The following is a 19,218-nucleotide window of genomic DNA, read 5'->3' as shown; positions in this document are numbered from 1 at the left end:
TGATTGGTGACCATACTGCTGGTCGTTATTCGGTATCGGCAAAGTTTTCTTTGGTGTTTGGTGTTTTGCAGATTGGAAGATGTCTTTTCATCAGTTTACGGACTTTGATGACTCAGATGACGAGCTTTTGTCTCGACACTCATCTGAACGGAGGCGTGATTTCTATCACGAGGATCGTCGTCTGGAGTCTATTCCTCTTTCCCGTCCCCCTTCTATTCATGTATCTCGGCGAGCCCCTTCCAGTGAGCCGAAGATGCAGTCTTTGGTACCCCCTGTACAGGTACCCGTACTTCCTCAGCTGCCCAAAGAGGACCGGTTGGATGGCTCCAACTTTTCTCTATGGTCCTGCAAGGTGGAGTGTATCTTGGACTCCTTCGATCTTTGGGAGCTTGTTTTTGTTCCTATTCCCCGGCCTAAGGTGGATCCTGCAGATGGGACATCTATGGATCGTGCAGCCTTATGGGATCGGCTCAATTCTAGAGCCAGATCTTTCCTCTTTCTGAGTTTGCAGGATTCTGTCCTTGTTCATGTTCACAGGTTGAAGACTGCAGCAGACGTGTGGAGAAAGCTCGCGTCTCTCTATCAACAGAAGACGTTTGCCCACCGGATATCTCTCGAAAAGAAGTTGCGGATGCTCGCTATTCATGATAGTTCCTTCTCTGAAGGACCACATCAACAGATTACAGGATATGAGGGATGAGCTTGCATCCCTCGGTCGGACAATATCTTCTGAAGATATGGCTATGATTCTCTTGACTCACCTGCCATTGCCTCGGTTTGATGTCTTCTACACCAGCCTTCTTGCATCGAGGACCCGTGAGAAGCTTCTATGGGAGGAGCTTGCCCCGCTTGTCTTGGAGCATGACGAGCGACTTAGAGAGGTTAGTGCTAGTGGATCCGACTCCACTAGAGCCTTTGTTGCAGGTTCGGGAGGACAGAAGAAGAAGAAGAAGTCAAAGGCTAAGAAGAAGGACAGTTCTTTAGGCTCTGACTTAGATTCAGAGAGACCGAAGTGCCCACACTGTGGGAAAGGGATACATCCCGAGGAGAAATGCTCGAAGAAGTACCCTCACCTTTGTCCGCGAGCGAAGGGTGAATCTACATCGGAGCTTTCTTCTACCTCTACACCAGCTGTTACCCGTGAGTCAGTGTTCCTTCATATCCATGCTTTGGAGGAGGATCCTTCTTCCGTGGCTGCAGTGTCTTTTGCGCAGCCTTGGTTAGTGGACAGTGGTGCTTCGAGTCATATGACTCCCCGAGGTGATTTGTTACAGGATCTCCGTCCATCAGAGGGTTCAATCACTGTTGGTGACATTTTATCGATGCCTATTAGTGGTGTTGGCACATTGCCTTTGTTTACCGACCGATCTTCGAGCTCCTTTTCACAAGCCCTACATGTTCCGGATTTGGGCCTTCCCCTCCTCTCAGTTTATGGCCTTACGAGGCTTGGCACACGAGTGATCTTCACCGAGCATGCCGTTGTTATTGAGGATTCTTTTACAGGAGCTGTCTTATCTACAGGTTGGCAGGAGAGTGGGCTTTACAGGCTCCATTCCGCTTCTTTGATGCAGGGTCCTCTGTGGCAATCTATTGCTACACCCGTTCTTGCTTGTGCACCTTCTATTCCACAGGTTCCTTCCCATCCCCCACCTTCTCCTCCGGTGGTTCCCTCGTACCCCCCATCCCTTTCAGCGGGGGATGATCTCGGTGATGCGGCTGTGGATTCCCTCACCCCTAGTGTTTTAGAGGGGGATTCCTAGGGTTGTGAGGAGCTCCTTCAGCAGCAGTCTACATCGACGAACTTCATCGACATTGGCATTCCTCTTGCCACCCCAGGATCTATTTCCTCTTTGGCCTTCAGTCACATCCAGGATCTGAGAGGGGGTGTTAGCAGTCATGTTTGTCATGCCTTGCCATCTCCTGCCTGTGAGCCTCAGTTTGAGTCAGACGAGGACATTAGGAGCTCTGACATGTCTGTCATATGTTATGATGGGGGAGGCTAGTCACTCTTGACTGGTTGTCTTAGGATGTGTATTTCTTTTTGGCCTCTTTTAGTGGACAGCCACTGGCTGCTCGGCCACTTGTTGGTCACTGTTGTGGGGTGCCCATTTTAGGGCATTTTTAGTGTTTGCGCCCATTTTAGGGTTAGGGTTAGGGTTTGTCCTTTTGCCTATTTATAGGCAGCCCCCCTCCCCACTTGGTCACTTGTCTTCTTGCAGATTCCGACACTCCTCCCCTGTAGTGGTGCTGCCATCATCATCAGCCTGATTTGGTGCCCTCATTGACGCTGTAGGCTGCGTGCAGGGACTGATCAGTCTCCTTCCACCTTCCCATTTGTATTCAGCATTCATTTCAGTCAGTGCAGATTTCTCTTCCCTATTTTCTGCTTTCTCTCTCTCTCTCCCTCTGTGTTCGTATTCCCTCTTCCGCAGCGCTTTCTCACAGAGCTATGCTTGTTTTGAGGGATTGTCGGATAAGGGTTTGATGCACGGGTGGATCATCTCCATGATTGCACCATGAAAAGATGTCGGTAAAGGCAAGAGACCCGAAAGGTAACTTCTTGAGGCAGTGGCCGAAGGTTGAGTGATGAGAAGGCCATCATTGAAGGCAAGGTTTGCTCCTAGGCAACATGTGGGTCAATGAGGCTTTGGACACCCCATGCTAGGTCTAGGATGCAAATAAAAAACCTCAGTATCCTAATGTTTGTATATGTTGGAAGACCCAGACACGGGTATCCAAGTGCTTTGGATATGATTCTTGGTGCAAGGGATGGAATGTCGATTTGACATTGTACCTTGGAGAAGGTGTGGATAAGTACATTGTTTGCAACTGAATTTTAGAATTGTTATCTTTGAATTTGTGCTTAATTTACATGAAGGAATGCATGGTAATGGCTAATTTAGGAAGTTGTTTGTATGTGTCAAACAAAATTGTGGTAGGATTAATTAGAAAACAAAAGCTACGCCTTTGAGAGAAGTGGATGGGTGAAATTGAGCGTTTGAGTGTCTTAAAGCATCGTCCTAAAACTTGACTTAGTATTGTTTTAGGGGACTTGAGTGAGACTTCACCCTACAGGTATAGTGGTTGATGTGCCTAGCTCCCCCTTGTTTTTCTCTCTCCTCGAACCAAGTGTGACACTATGCTTTGGTTCGGGATGTCATGCATAGGCAACCACCCAAAATTGATGCTAGAACTTTTGTTAGGAGGCCTTAGAAGTCTTTTAGGACCCTTTTTCAGGTTGATCCTTATAGGGATGAGGCAGAACTTCCCTTGCAAGGGTAGACTCAAGAGATCCTAGGCCACAAAGTTTGGATATTCCTTGGGAGTTTTGGATAGAGTCACTTTGATACATCCCTTGATGGACTACCAAAATGGTGCTATTGAAGGTTCTTCAGAAGGTACATTACAATCTTTGAGGGATCACCATACAAATGAAGAGCAGAAGAATGCCTGTATGGACTAGTGAAGTACCAATTGGAAAGTTGTGATGAGCCCAATAACAAGCAAAAGAAGAAGGATACTTTGCATGGTTGGAAGCTGTGGAATATTTGCTGTTAGAATTGCTAGAAGTTAAATCAAGAGTTGTGAGGATGCTAGTTACACAAGCTACTGGAGGCAGAGTGGATAGAGGATAGAATGTGCCTATCCAGACATGGTGTGCTGGAAGAAGGGAATGCCTGGATGATCTGATCAGCTGTGAGTCATTCGCTGGAACCGCTCCTGTGTATCGGACCTCTCAATGAACCATAGATACTAAGAGTTAAGGTGGTGACAGAAGTCACCTTCATGACCATTTTGAAATTCTGTTTTGAGGTTGCACCATGTTTGGTAAGGTGCAAAATTCTTGCAAAAGAACTCATACTCAGGACAGCAGTCAGTTTGATGAATCAAATCAATTGGCCAATCTTACTTCTTACATGATGCTTCTCAATGACTTTTTTTTTTGGCTTCAGTAACTTTGAAGGATCAATGTTTGCCTCTTTACTTCTTCTTTTTTCCCACTAGACAAGTGTTTTTTACTTTGTCTTCGCCTACTTCATAAAAATAGGATATGCAGTCTGCTTTGCTTATTAGGTAGTTTTTATTTGTTGGCATGTGCAAGCCCATTACCTGTGGGGATGTGTCAACCAAAGGACCCGACAAGGGGACCTATTGGCGTATATTGCAATCTCATTTCTTGTTGGATATTTATCATGTCAATACTTTCATTTTGTGGCTTGTGTTTTTGACGTAGCAGAGAATCAAAGACCCAGGGATTAAATTGCAAGACTTTGCTGGTCTCGACATGGTTAAAGATGAAATTAGAGAGATAGTGACGTTTCTTAAAAACCCCTCTCTGTTCAAGGAGATGGGAGCAAGGCCACCCAGGGTATGGTGCTACAGCTTAATACTTCTAATATGTTAGGTCCTGAGCAATATTATGGAGTTGTATGATGTATTTGAACATGTGTGTTGTGATCAATAGCAGTCTTGACTCTTGAGTTCTCCACGTTTGTTTCTTGTACTTGCAACTATCTAATGTCTGGTGCTTTCTTCTCTATGCACTTGCCGTATTCTAATACTGTCAATGTTTTCCAAAGGGTGTTCTTATTGTAGGTCAACCTGGAACGGGGAAGACTTCACTTGCAATGGCTATTGCAGCTGAGGCTAAAGTGCCTATGGTGGAGGTGGATGGGCTGGAACTTGAAGGTGGTGCCTGGGTTGGTCAGGGCGCATCCAATGTTAGAGAATTGTTCAAGACTGCAAGAGAACTGGTTGATCTATAAAAACTCAATCTATGTGTTTGCGTTTCATGCAAGTGTTTTGTCAAGTTCAAACAAAAAGGTTAAGCAGGCTTCTGTATTCAGAGAGTCACGAACATGCATCGAGTGTATGTTCCAATGCTTGCAGAGGTACACTATTTCTAACTGGGTGGGAGATCCTAACACCCAAAGTTCTTATATCGCCCTTGTTCCTGTTTTGTTACTATTTGACTGACGAGATCACCAGTGACAACCTGCTTGACAGATGAATTGCAGACTGACAACCTGCACAAAGGGTTTGAAGGCACATCGTGAAGTCTCTTTGCACAATAGCAGATCGGCATAGCATGACTACATAATAGGTGCAGTCTACATGTAGGGTTTGAAGACAAAGACAAGTTCTGTACAGACTTTGAGACAGCCAGTTAGGGTTGAGAACATATCTTGTAACCAACACAGAGAGAGAGAGAGAGATCTTCAGCGTGGAGTGGAGAGAGAACGCGATGGCGAGAGAGAGAGAGAGAGAGTCGCGATGGCGGACCTGGCACCCCCGTGACCTAGCCGGACCTGCCGTCGACCCCTGTCATTGAATCTTGCCGTCGCCTGTTCGCTAACCAACGCCCCGTTGACTCCTTGCCTGCACCCCCCTCTCCGCTGACGCTTGGACCTGCGCCGTCGACTGCTGCACACCAGGTCGCCTGGACCTGCGCCGTCGCTTGTTGCACCCCGCCCGCTTCATCGTCCGTTTGTTGCGCGCTGTCGGCGGCTCCCTCTGGCCATGACTGAGCCCGTCAGGCAGTCGTGTCGCCTCTGGTCGCCTGCTGCACACCAGGTCGCCTCGTCAGGCTGCGCCACCTATCCTGAAACCCGGTACACTCTCGCTGTTGTCACGTCTGCCCTCAGTTCTCGGTCTGCTGCCGGTGGGTGCCTGCAAAGACCATCTTGTGGTGACGCGCGAGGGAGAGAGACACATAATCGGGGAGCACGCGACGGAGTCTCGACACAGAGTACAGAACTGACCTGTCCCTGTACAGCGAGCAAGTGAGAGAGTGAGCGAGAGTGAGAGAGCAAGAGAGTGAGAGACAGAGAGAGAGGACAGAAGCATGGATGGGCTAGATATGGCTTTTATCGACCAAACGGTGGTAGCCCTTGGTCCGGATTCTGATACAGAGGAACTGGAGGATATGGTTCCTTGTACAGAGGAGATGCCTCCTAGTTCTGACTTTCCGCCTGCGGGCAAACACTCCAAGCATACTTCCGAAGAGACAATGGGTCATCAAGAATGTTCTTATGCTAAGGTTGCCTCTGATTCTGTGGATTCACAAGAGATTGACTGGGAGCATTTGCTGGAGTTTGCGAATACTCTGCTGGGCAATTATGTCTAGCATAATCATGAGGCTTTTTTTGACTCGGGAAGTGAAGAAGTTCTGGAAGCCACGGTGGACCCGAAAACTGTCTTGTGCTCATTTTCGGTGTTTTATGACTGTGCGGTTATACTCTTCTTCACTGGTAGGATTCCAGTGCTTTCTCATATTCGCCAGTGGCTGCACCATTTACTACGAGGGGAGTGTGTTGAGGAGATCTTTGTTGGGCCCCGAGGCTTCTATAAGGTGCTGTTGAAATCGTAGAAGCATCGGGCTGAGCTCCTGTCCAAACTGCCATTGTTCTTTGATCGCCGTTTTGTCCATGTTGTGCCATGGTGCCCTATGGCAGACTTTCAGCGCCTGCTTCAGCGTGAATGCCCGGTGTGGGTTGAAGTGGAAAATTGTCCGGCTGTCTATTGGCCATTGTTAAAGGATGCCATGGCCGTTGTGGGAACGATGCTGGTCCTCCCAAGCCTAAGGGCAATGAATCGAAACCGTTTGTGTATGTTATGGGACACTGCCAGGAAAAGGCCTGCGTGGCTTCGCCCTAATTGCTCTGGCATGCATCCTTTGCACTTTCGCTTGAAATGGGGCAACTTTGCAGGACACTGCTTTTCGTGTGGAAAATTGGGGCATTTTATGGCCGAATGCCCAGAGAGGCAACCGTCTTCAGATGATGCGCATATTGTGCTGCCTATGGATGACATGGTGCTTGATGCTTCGTTATAGGAGGCCACACCCAGCCACCTAATGTTTTGGATAAAGGTAAACAGTAGGTCTTGGGTTTGGATTCCCGTGGCAATGACTGGCTAGAGGCACATCCCAAAAAAAGGTAAAAAGTTGGATGCTGGCTTGTCGGATTTTGGGCCTAATGTTTCACAGGATTCCGTGCGCACGTATATGCACAGGAAAGAAATGTTCTCTTCACAGCAAGCTGCGCGTACTATGGTTCCTTCTGCTCCCTGTAATCGGTCTACGAGGAAAGCCTATACAGACGGTCCAAAGGGCCCACCTGCTAAGTTGGCGTTTGATATTAGAGGTAATGTGATTACACCCTGGGATCGTTGTTATCCCCGTCCACCTCCAAGGCCGTGGATATTCCATCTACCTCTAAAGCTGGCCGTCAGAATTCTTTTGCAGTGTTAGCTGATTTTGTGGATGAAGGTATCCTTGACATTCTAGCGGAAAAGGTTAAATCGAGGCAAGCGGTGCCTCGTTCCTGATTTTCTTTTTGAAGATATATGAAGGTAGCCACGTGGAATGTGCGAGGCATTTGTTCTCGCCATAAGCAACATGCCATGTGGACTGTCTTGCATGAGAAGCAGTGGGATGTCTTGTGTGCAGTTGATCAGAGTCACGGTGAAGTAGGAAAAGTTGTGGATTGCCATGGGTTTCGCTTGTTTTATGCAGGGACACATGCTATGCATTATTCTGGTGTGCTTATGATTGTCGATGATAAATATCAGCATGTTCTTATTAAAAATGATGTACAGGGCCGCTTTGTGGTAATTGAAGTTTTATTTGAAGGAGAGATCTTATGGTTGTTGGGCCTCTATGCTCTGAATGACCCTTCATCCCGAGACGGGATCTTTGGAAGACTTTGCAGAGCTCCATGTCACTTGGCAGAAGGGGTTTTTTGATGGGGGACTTCAATATGTGTGTTGACTCTTCACAGTCCACTTCAGGGCATTTCGTGATGGATGCTCCGGAAAGACGGGTGTGGAATGCCTTTGCTCTCGCGGTACTTAAGCAAGATCTATGGTCTTGGCTCCATCCTTCTTCTACAGGGTTTACTTTTCATTCCGCACAGTATGGAACTACATGGTCGCGGTTGGACCGAATGTACATCATGCAGGATGATGTTTTTCTTCCTGAGATTTTGGAAATGAAAGTCTTGCAGCAATATGCCTTGTCGGACCATTTCGCTCTCTAGGTTGAGATACTTGCACAACCCATTGCACCTTTTATGCAATTGCTGGATAGACTCCCTTTACGTTTCAACTCGTTTTATTTGAAGCATCCAATCTTTCAGGGCTATATGCAGCAATTGATTGAGAGATTTTTATTGGACTTCGCCTCTGAGGGCACGCCTTCCAATGAACGATTGCTCTCTAATGTGCAGCGGGTTGCTCGGCAGTATGGGATTCATAATGCCTCTCTTTGTCGGCGGCGTCGACACGCAGCGGAGGACGTACTGGCTTTGGTTCGTTCGCTGCTGGTGGACACCTGAGATGATGAATTTTTGCTGTCACTGGGGATGCGTTTGGCTGATGTTATTAAAGAATTTCACTTGAAATCTTATAAGCAGGCCAAACTGCACAATTTGACTGACAATTTGCAAGATAGTGCTTGTCAGACTCATAAGTTCTTTCGCGTGCTGCATGTTTCTCCTACTCCGGAAAATATGGCTAGACTCCAGGATTCAGAAGGTCGAATGGTCTCATTGATCCGCAGACCATTGTCAATATGTGCAGAAATTATTTTCTAGATCTTCTTGGTTCTTCTCCGTCGCCTTCTGACCAGGTTACGCATGCACGCTTAGCCTTCTATGATCTGGTCCGCCATCAGGTTCCACTTCATATGCAAACTACTTTGGAGGCATATATTTGTGAGGAGGAGGTTATGGATGTTTTGTTACACTTGCCTAAGGATAAAAGTCCGGGTTGGGATGGTCTTACCAATGAATTCTTTGAGAGCTCGGCTACCCAACTGGTGAAACCATTGGTGACTATGTTTCAGCAGGTTTGGGAAACAGGGGTCATGCCTTCCTCATAGAAAGAAGGCCTTATCAAACTGCTTCTAAAGGTTCCTTCACCGTCAATGTTGCAACATTGGAGACCAACTTCTTTGATGGGTTCGATGTATAAAATCTTTTCCAAAGTGTTGGCGAATCGGCTCCACAAGCACCTTCCAGCTATTGTGCATCCTCTTCAATATGGTTTCATTAGGGGCCGCAACATTCTGCATAATGTCTTAAATGTGCAAATGGCTATTAACTATGCAAGGCACTCTAGTCAGGAAGTGGTATTGATTCAATTGGATCTGGAAAAGGCTTTTGACCATTTAGACTGGTCTTTCATTGCAGAACTTATGTTTGCTCTGGGTTTTGGTACTCGGATGTCCCAATTGATCTACACCATTAGTGCTGCGGCTTCTTCGCGAGTTATGCTCAATGGTGGTGTTACAGAGCCATTTGTCCTTGCACGCTCGGTGAGACAGGGTTGCCCTTTGAGCCCTCTCTACTTTGCCCTGGTGACTCATCCGGTTCTCTCGATGTTATCTTCTATGGCAGCTTCTACTCATCTAGCCGGATTGTCTCTTCCTTCGGGACAGCACTTCATTAGCCAATCTTTGGCTGATGATAGCTTCATGATTTTGCGTGCGGACAAGGACAACATTCACAAGGCATTAGATGTTTGGTCGCTCTTTGGTCATGCTTCTGGTCTTCGCATCAATGCCTTCAAATCAGCCATTCTCAGTTGCACGGAGTCTGATTTAGAGTCATTGGGCTGGTAGGGTCAGGTTGTTCCTCGTGGTTCCATTGTCAGGCATCTTGGGTACCCTTTGGGTGTTGATGTTCGGCCAAGGCAACTACTAGAGTGGATTTCACAGAAACTGGCAGCTAAGTTTATGTATTGGAAGTCGCAAGGGTGGCCCTTCCATGTTCGCCTCAAAGTGGCTCAGACAACTATGTTGCCAATGCTCACTTATTTCTTGCCATTGCTGCCGTGGACTCCTACTACTTTGAAGGCTCTCACTTGCCCCATTCGTTTCATGTTATGGAAGAAGGATTCATTGCATGCAGGTATTTCGTAGATTTCATGGTCACATACGTGTACCGCCTAACGCCTGGGTGGTGGAGCTATTTTGGATGCCGAAACTCATATGCTGGCACTTCGTTGGTCTCTTTTTCGCACCATGTGTGTGGATCATCACCCGTGGGCCATTATAGCCCGTCATTTTCTTGAGGACAACGGGCTTCGGCATAGTAATACACAACTTCGGAGCTCTTGGTGGCATGTCCTGAATGCAGACGCTCGGTTTTCCAGTCCGTCCTCCTCTCTGTTACTTCATTTGGTCGGCTCCTGGAAAGTGGTGCTCCAAAAGGCGCGTTGGCATCCAGCGGGGGAGCGCTTGCATACTAACTCTTTTCAACTGGAATTGTTAGTAGTCTCGAGATTACTTTCATGGGAAGACAAACATGAGCTCAGACCAAAATCCAACCGCATGGCTCGTTTGGGTGTGACTTTAGTTGCGGATGCCACCCTTGCCAGTCGTAATGTCTTAGAATCATTTCGTACTGCCAGGAGACTTTTCAGAATCCAGCGTGGATACCGTGATTTATGGAAATAGCTTTTGTTAGTGCTTCAGAGTAGGCAACCCTTTCCTGCCCTTGCTGTGGATCATCCTTGGCAGGTTTGGGACATTGCAGGTCGGTTGAGTTTGGAAAAGGCCGCTGCTAATCAGGTGTATCATCTTCTGATTAAAGATCATCAATGGCTGGTTGTTAAAGCTAATACGGCATGGGGATTGCGAAAATCTCAGTCATGGTGGAAGGCAACTGTGATGGAGGGCTGGTTGAATAAGACACCTTTCAAATGCAAGGTCTTTCTTTGGCAGGTGATGATTGGTGGTCTTCTGCTTGCCTCGGCCCTTTCCAAGCGTCGAATCTCGAACGGCAATTGTTTCTTCTGCACCACTATTGTGGAATCGGCCCGACATTGATTTATTTCTTGCCTGCTCGCTAAGAATATCTGGTCGCTCTTGTCACAGGTTTGGCACGCTGTGGTGGGGTTCTCAGCAACCCCTTTCGATTGGGTTTTTGTGCTCCCAAAATTCCCCACCCCGCCACAGTTGCATATGAAGATCTTATTCCACTTTTTTAGATACTGGGGATGATGGCACAATTGGACCACTTGGAATGCCTTTCTTTTTGATTCGGCCTCTAATGTACTGGGACACATTGCCAGGCTTAAAGGTCTCTTGCATTGGCAGATAGATCTCATTCGGCACTCGGACTTGCTCCCTCGGGAGGACTTACTTCCCTGGCATATGGCAATTTCCTGTGCATCTTTGCCATGACTTGTGTAACTCTTTCGTGGCTTTGTACTGGGATTTCACACATGTTGGCCTAGAGCCCTCGTGTATCTTGTAATCATGTAAACTTGTACCTTTTTTTCGTAATTAATACAATTACCTTTTACGAAAGAGAGAGAGAGAGAGAGAGAGAGAGAGAGAGAGAGAGAGAGAGAGAGAGAGAGAGATGCTAGGCTTAAAGGCCTCTTGCATTGGCAGCTAGATATCATCCGACACTCCGACTTGCTCCCTCGGGAGGATTTGCATCCGTGGCATATGGCAATTGCCTCTGGGTCGTTGCCATGATTGGTGTAATCTTTTCAGTGCATCACTACGGGGCTTCCCCACACGTTGGCCTAGGGCCCTCGTGTATCTTGTAATCAGATAAAAAAGAGAGAGAGAGAGAAAGAGAAAACCTCTTCACATGATGGCTTTGTGTCATCATGTATCTTGTAATTCAGTAATCTTGTATTTTTTTCGTAATTAATACAATTACCTTTTACGAAAAGAGAGAGAGAGAGAGAGAGATGTCGTCGCCGGCTGCGTGCCCCCCCTGTCGTCGCCCGTTTGACTTGCGGGCTCTGCGCCTGCTGGTCGTCGCCCGTCCGACCTGCGGACTCTGCACCTGGTTGTCGCCGGATGTGTGCTCCGCCCTGCCGTCGCTCGTCTGACCCTGCGTGCTTTGCGCCTGGTCATCGCCCGTCCGCCCTGTGTGTCAGGGCTCCTGCTGTCGCCGTCGAACCTGCGCCTTGTGGGCCGTCACCTGATTCTCGCTCCACAGCGTTTCTGCCGCTGACTGTTTAGCCCTGCCGTCCCCTGTCAGCCATCCTCCTCAGCGTTCTGGCCCTTGTAACTGCTCGTCGGCCCTGCATTTCGCCCTCTTGAACCTGCACCGTTAGGGTTGCGCTCTGCCCCATGCGTTATCTACACTCCCTTGGGACAGGCCACGGGTGAGGCTGACAGGTAACAAACAGGTTCAATCAGTTGTGCTTGCAGAATACGCCCCTGGACAGCGCCCGCCTTTGTACAGAGGGGGGAGAGAGAGAGAGAGAGAGAGAGAGAGAGAGAGAGAGAGAGAGAGAGAGAGAGAGAGAGAGAGAGAGACTGTCCGCCCTGCTCTGCGCCCGTGCGCCTTGGTTCGTGCCCGTCTGCCTTGGTTGACGCCAGTCCCGCTGTCGTCTGCGGGCTTTGCGCCCGTCCGCCCTGGTTCGCGCTCGTTTGCGGGCACGCTTCCCTGCCGTGTGTGCAGCTTGAGGTCTTCCCTCAGGGCTGTGTAGGCCCGTCGCCTGCCCCTAACGCCCTGTCCACGGCTGCTGAGTCCCCCGCCCTGCGTTCGGATGGCCCATCGCCTGTGCCCCTCACCCGCCTGAGGTGCGACCTCTGCGCCTGCTTCTCGCCCCTTCGCCCTGTCAGTTAGGGTTTCGCTGACGACGGATCCCTGCCCTGTGTCCCAGACTGTCCCGCTCTGCCGTTGAGATTGCCAGGCCTTTGTTTTGCCCTTCGGCCCCTGCACTGTTAGGGTTGTGCCTTGCCATAAGGGTTCTTGGGACAGGCCGCGATTGAGGCTGACAGGTAAAGCTCCGCTTTCATCAGCTGCCCTTGCAGAGTACACCCCTGGACAGCGCCTCTGTACAGAAAAGAGGGAAAGAGAGAGAGAGGGAGAGAGAGAGGGTCAGTCCTCCTTCGAGATCAAATCGTGATACACGATGGCTGGTTTGGATCTGGATTTCATAGACCAAACGGTGGCAGCACTTGGCCCGGATTCTGATGCTGAGGAACCTGAGGATATGGTTCCGTGCACCGAAGAGATGCCCCCTGGTCCTGACATCCAGCTTGCGGGTAAACGTACCAAGCATACTTCGGAAGAGATAGGTGTTCATCAGGGTCGTTCCTATGCTCAGGTTGCTTCGGATTCTGTGGACTCTCAGGATGTTGACTGGGAGCATTTGCTGGAATTTGCCAACACTCTGCTTGGCGATTATGTTCAACATAATCAGGAAGTCTTTTCTGACTCTGCACCTGACGATGTTTTGGAAGCCACCGTGGACCCAAAAACTGTCCTACGCTCCTTTTCGGTGTTTTATGATCGCGCTGTGATACTCTTCTTCACTGGTCGAATCCGCTGCTTTCCCGTATTCGCCAGTGGCTGCACAGTCTGCTACAAGGGGAATGTGTTGAAGAGATTTTTGTTGGGTCCCGAGGTTTTTTTGAGGTCCTGTTGAAATCTGAGACGCACCATGCTGCTCTCCTGTCTAAACTGCCTTTGTTTTTTGATCACCGGTTGGTTCATGTGGTTCCATGGCGCCCAATGGCAGATTTTCAGCGTCTGCTGCAACGTGAATGCCCTGTGTGGGTAGAAGTGGAAAATTGTCCGACTGTTTATTGGCCACTATTGAAGGATGCTATGGCTGCTGTGGGCACTGTTCTGGTCCCTCCCAGTCTCAGGGCTATGAATCGCAACCGCTTGTGTATGTTATGGGACACTGCAAGAAAAAGGCCTGCTTGGTTACGCCTCAATTGCTCTGGCATGCATCCGTTACACTTTCGTTTGAAATGGGGCAATTTTGCAGGACATTGCTTTTCCTGTGGACAGTTGGGGCATTTTATGCCGAATGCCCGGAATAGCAACACACTTAGATGTTGGCCATGTTGCGCCGCCCATGGAAGACATGGTGTGTGATGCTCCGTCGCTGGATACTATCCACCCACCCCAAGTTTTGGCCAAAGGTAAACAACAGGTTTTGGGTCTGGATTCCCGTGCCACTGATTGGGTTGAAGTACGTGCAAAAAAAGGCAACAAGGTTGTTGCTAGCATGGAGAATACTGTGCCTACTACCTCACAAGATTCCATGCGTACATATATGCGTAGGAAGGAAATGTTGTCTTCCGAGCGCTCTGCTCCTGCTATGGTTTCCTCTGCCCCCCGTCCTCAGCCCGCCAGGAGAATGTATTCGGATCGTCCAAAGGGTCCACCTGCTAAGCTGGCTTTTGATACCAGAGGCAACGTCATTACCCCGTGGGACCGTCGTTATCCCCGTTCCAACCCCAAGCCAGCAGATATGCCGTCTACCTCCAAATCTGGTCCTCAGAACTCTTTTGCGGTGTTGGCGGATTTCTTGGTCGAGGGAGTCCTGGACATTCTCGCCGACAAAGTCAAATCGAGGCAAGTTGTGCCTCGTACCTGATTTTGTTTTGAATACACATGAAAATAGCCACGTGGAATGTGCGAGGAATTTGTTCTCGACATAAGCAACATGCCATGTGGACTGTATTGTATGAGAATCAGTGGGATGTCCTGTGCGCTATTGAGCACAAGAGTCACGGTGAAGCCGGAAAAGTTATGGATTGCCATGGCTTTCGTTTGTTCTATGCAGGGACACAGGCCATGCATTATTTGGGTGTGCTCATGATTGTACATGACAAATATCAGCCTGTTCTTATTAAAAATGATGTTCATGGCCGCTTTTTGGTGATTGAAATTTTATTCGAAGGGGAAATCTTATGGTTACTTGGCCTCTATGCTCCGAATGATTTGTTATCTCATCGGGAGCTTTGGCAGACTTTGCAGACCTCTTTGTCACTTGGCAGACGGGGCTTCTTCATGGGGGATTTCAATATGTGTGTTGATTCTTCCCAGTCCACATCGGAGCATTCGGTAATGGATGCGTCGGAAAGTCGTATGTGGCATGAGTTGGCTCTTGCTGTTCTTAAACAAGATCTCTGGTCCTGGCTACACGCGTCTTCTACAGGGTTTACTTTCCATTCTGCCCAGTATGCAACAACATGGTCGTGGTTGGACCGTATATATATCATGCAGAATGATGATTTTCTTCCCGAGATGCTCGAAATAAAAGTGTTGCAGCAATATGCCTTGTCGGACCATTTCCCTCTGCAGCTCGAGCTGCTTGCGCAACCCATTGCACCTTTCAAGCAATTTCAAGCAATCTTTCAGGGCTATATGCAGCAATTGATTGACAGATTCTTCTTGGACTTCTCCTCTCAGGGCACTGCGTCATTTGAAAGATTGCTCTCTAATGTGCAGCGGGTTGCTCGGCAGTATGGGATCTATCATGCCTCTCTTTGTCGGCGGCGTCGATAGGCAGCGGAGGACCTGCTGGTTTTGGTTCGTTCTCTGCTGGTGGACACTCCGGATGATGCATTTCTGCTCGCACTGGCCATGCGGGTGGCTGATCTTATTAAAGAGTTCCAGTTGAAATCATATAAGCAAGCCAAATTGCAACATCTGACGGAGACTTTGCAAGATAGTGCATGTCAGACCCATAAGTTCTTTCGAGCTCTCCACGCCTCTCCTGCTCGAGAGAATATGACCAGACTCGAGGATGCAGAAGGCCACCTTATCCTGGATCTGCAGACTATTGTGCATATGTGCAGGAATTATTTCCGCGACCTTCTCGGTTCCACTTCTCCACCTTCAGCCCAAATTACTTAGGCCCGTTCGGTTTTTTATGACCTGGTCCACAATCAGCTTCCGCAGGACATGCAAGCTACTATGGAGTCAGATATTTGTGAGGCAGAGGTTATGGACGTCTTGTTACACTTGCCCATGGATAAAAGTCCGGGTTGGGATGGTCTCTCACCAATGAGTTCTTTGAAGCTTTTGCTACCCAACTGGCGAAGCCATTGCAGGCTTTGTTTCAGCAGGTGTGGGAAACGGGGATCATGCCTTCCTCATGGAAAGAAGGACTTATTAAACTGCTTCCAAAAGTTCCTTCTCCATCTAAGTTGACACAGTGGCGCCCAATTTCTTTGATGGGTTCAATGTACAAAATCTTTCCCAAAGTAATGGCGAATCGGCTCCATAAGCATCTCCCTGCCATTGTGCACCCTCTCCAGTATGGTTTCATTAAGGGCCGAAATATTTTGCACAATGTATTGAATGCTCAACTGGCAATTGATTATGCAAGGCATTCTAATCAGGAGGTAGTACTGATTCAACTGGACCTCGAAAAGGCTTTTGACTATCTGGACTGGTCTTTCATTGCTGAACTTATGTCTGCTATGGGCTTTGGTGCTCGGATGTCTCGTCTAATCTACACCATTAGCGCTGCGGCGTCTTCGCGAGTCATGCTGAACGGAGGTGTTACTGAGCCATTTGTCCTTGCCCACTTTGTCAGACAGGGGTGCCCTTTGAGCCCTCTATTCTTTGCCCTTGCGACACATCCAGTTCTTTTGATGTTATCTCATATGCAGCCTCTTCTCAGTTGGCCGGACTGTCGCTTCCTACAGGACAGCACTTCATTAGCCAATCCTTGGCGGATGATAGCTTTATGATTTTGCGTGCGGACAAGGATAACCTTCGAAAAGCATTGGATGTTTGGGGTCTCTTTGGTCAGGCATCCGGCCTTCGTATCAATGCGCTCAAATCAGCCATTCTCAGCTGCACGGAGTCGGATTTGCAGTCCTTGGACTGGCAGGGTCTAGTTGTTCCTCCTGGCTCCATTGTCAGGCATCTTGGGTACCCTTTGGGTTTGATGTTCCCCCAAAGCAGCTTGTGCAGTGGATCTCTCAGAAAATGGTGGCTAAGTTTATGTATTGGAAGTCTCAGGCCTGGCCCTTCCATGCGTCTCAAAGTAGCCCAAACAATTATGTTACCAATGCTCACATATTTCTTGCCATTGTTGCCCTGGACTACTACGACTCTGAATGCTCTTACTCAGTCTATTCGTTTCATGCTATGGAAGGACTCATTGCATGCAGGTATTTCCTGGATCTCTTGGTCGCATGCGTGCACCCCCAAACGCATGGGTGGCGGAGCTATTTTAGATGCCCAAACTCACATGCAGGCACTCCGTTGGTCTCTTTTCCGCGCCATGTACTCAGATCATCATCCATGGGTCGATGTAGCCCGTTATTTCCTTGAGGGTCATGGGCTTCTGCATGGCAATACCCAAATCCGGAGTTCTTGGTGGCATGTTCTTAATGCTGATTCGCGGTTCTCCAGTTCTTCTTCATCGCTGCTTACTCATTTGGTATGTTCCTGGAAACAGGTCCTCTAGAAGGCGCAGTGGCATCCAGCGGAGGATCGCTTAGCTACTAACTCTTTTCAATTGGAATTGCTGGCAGTCTCGCGTTTACTTTCATGGGAAGGTAAACATGGGCTTAGACCACAATTCAACCGGATGGCACGTTTGGGCTTGTCTTCAGTTGCGGATGCCACCCTTGCCAGTCGCAATGTGCTTATATCGTTTCGTACAGCTAGGAGGCTTTTCAGGGTCCCTCGTGGATATAGGCCTTTATGGGAACAGCTTTTGAGGGTGCTCCAGTGCAGACAACCCTTTCCTGTCCTTGCTTCGGATCATCCCTGGCAGGATTGGACCTACAAGGCCGGCTGAATTTAAGCTTCTGCTAACCAAGTGTATCATCTTCTGATTAAAGATCATCAATGGCTAGTTACTAAAGCGAATGCTTTATGGGGATTGCGTAAATCCCGGTCATGGTGGAGGGCAACTGTGATGGAGGGCTGGTTGAACAAGACACCCTTCAAATATAAAGTCTTTCTTTGGAGAGTGATGATTGGTGGTCTTCCGCTTGCTTCAGCTCTTTCCAAGCGACGAATCTCCAATGGCAACTGTTTCTTTTGCACCACTACTGTGGAATCCGCCCGCCACCGATTTATTTCTTGCCCCATCGCTAAGAAAGTCTGGTTATTTTTGTCGGCTGTTTGGCAAGGGGTGGTTGGTTTCACCCTGCGCCCCTTTGATTGGGTTTTTGGGCAGCCCAATTACCCCACTCCGGCACAGCCACATATGAAGCTCATGTATCACTTTCTTCGATATTGGGGCTGTTGGCATAACTGGACCATTCGGAATGCTTTTCTTTTTGACTCCGCCTATAATGTTCAGCGGTATATTGCGAGGCTTAAGGGTCTCTTGTATTGGCAGTTAGATCTTCTCTAGCATTCTGATTTGCTCTCTAGGGAGGACTTACATCCTTGGCATATGGCAATTTCCTCTGTGTCTTTGCCATGACGTTGTAACTTGTAGTACTTAGAACCTCTTCACATGATGACTTAGATTGTCGTCATGTATCTTGTAATCAAGTAATCTTGTATTTTTTTTGTAATTAATACAATTACCTTTTACGAAAAAGAGAGAGAGAGAGAGAGAGAGAGAGAGAGAGAGAGAGAGCATGTGAGAGAGGGAGAGCGGCCTGCGTTTGTTTCTACCACCCGTGAGCTTCTGGCTCTGCATCTGACCTGCACAAGTGGTGATTCAACATGGCTGGTCTGGATATGGCTTTTATCGACCAAACGGTGGCAGTCCTTGGTCCGGATTCTGATACAGAGGAACAAGAGGATATGGTTCCTTGCACAGAGGAGACACCCCCTGGTCCTGATTTCCAGCCAGCGAGCAAATGCACCAAGCATACTTCGGAAGCGACAATGGATCATTAGGAACGTTCTTATGCTCAGATTGCCTCTGATTCTGTGGATTCTCAGGATGTTGATTGGGAGCATTTGTTGGAGTTTGCCAACACTTTGCTTTGTGATTATGTCCAACATAGTCATGAAGCTTTTTCTGACTCTGGAACTAAAGATGTGCTAGAAGCCATGGTGGACCCGAAAAATGTCTTGCGCTCATTTTCGGTGTTTTATGACCGTGTTGTTATACTTTTCTTCACTGGCAAGATCCCAGTGCTTTCCCATATTCGCCAGTGAATGCACAATCCACTACAAGGGGAGTGTGTTGAGGAGATTTTTGTTGGGCCCCGAGGCTTCTATGAGGTGTTGTTGAAATCTGAGAAGCACCGTGCTGATCTCCTGTCTAAACTGCCATTGTTATTTGATCGCCGTTTGGTCCATGTTGTGCCATGGCGCCCAATGGCAGATTTTCCGTGCCTGCTTCAACATGAATGCCTTGTGTGGGTTGAAGTGGAAAATCATCCGGCAGTCTTTTGGCCACTGTTAAAGGATGCCATGGCCGTTGTGGGCACTGTTTTGGTCCCCCCAAGCCTAAGGGCCATGAATCGTAATCGTTTGTGTATGTTATGGGACACTGATAGGAAAAGGCCTGCTT

General features: G+C 48.3%; 1 protein-coding gene across 3 annotated transcripts in view; it reads left to right on the top strand.

Moving 5' to 3' along the window:
* Positions 1–19,218, top strand: part of EMB2458 (FtsH extracellular protease family) — a 166,235-nt gene that overhangs the window by 96,160 nt on the left and 50,857 nt on the right. For all 3 annotated transcript variants that reach the window (XM_087691687.1, XM_087691686.1, XM_087691685.1), the window contains exons 7-8: positions 4,238–4,369; positions 4,581–4,754. In XM_087691687.1, the coding sequence (XP_087547813.1) occupies positions 4,238–4,369; positions 4,581–4,754 (306 nt within the window). The remainder of the gene's footprint in view (positions 1–4,237; positions 4,370–4,580; positions 4,755–19,218) is intronic.

The sequence above is a fragment of the Lygodium microphyllum genome, chromosome 13, assembly GCF_053477565.2.
Source record: "Lygodium microphyllum isolate KBCC chromosome 13, Lygodium_microphyllum_v1.1.10, whole genome shotgun sequence".
Classification (NCBI taxonomy): Eukaryota; Viridiplantae; Streptophyta; class Polypodiopsida; order Schizaeales; family Lygodiaceae; genus Lygodium; species Lygodium microphyllum.
This window is presented reverse-complemented; position numbering and strand designations above follow the sequence as displayed.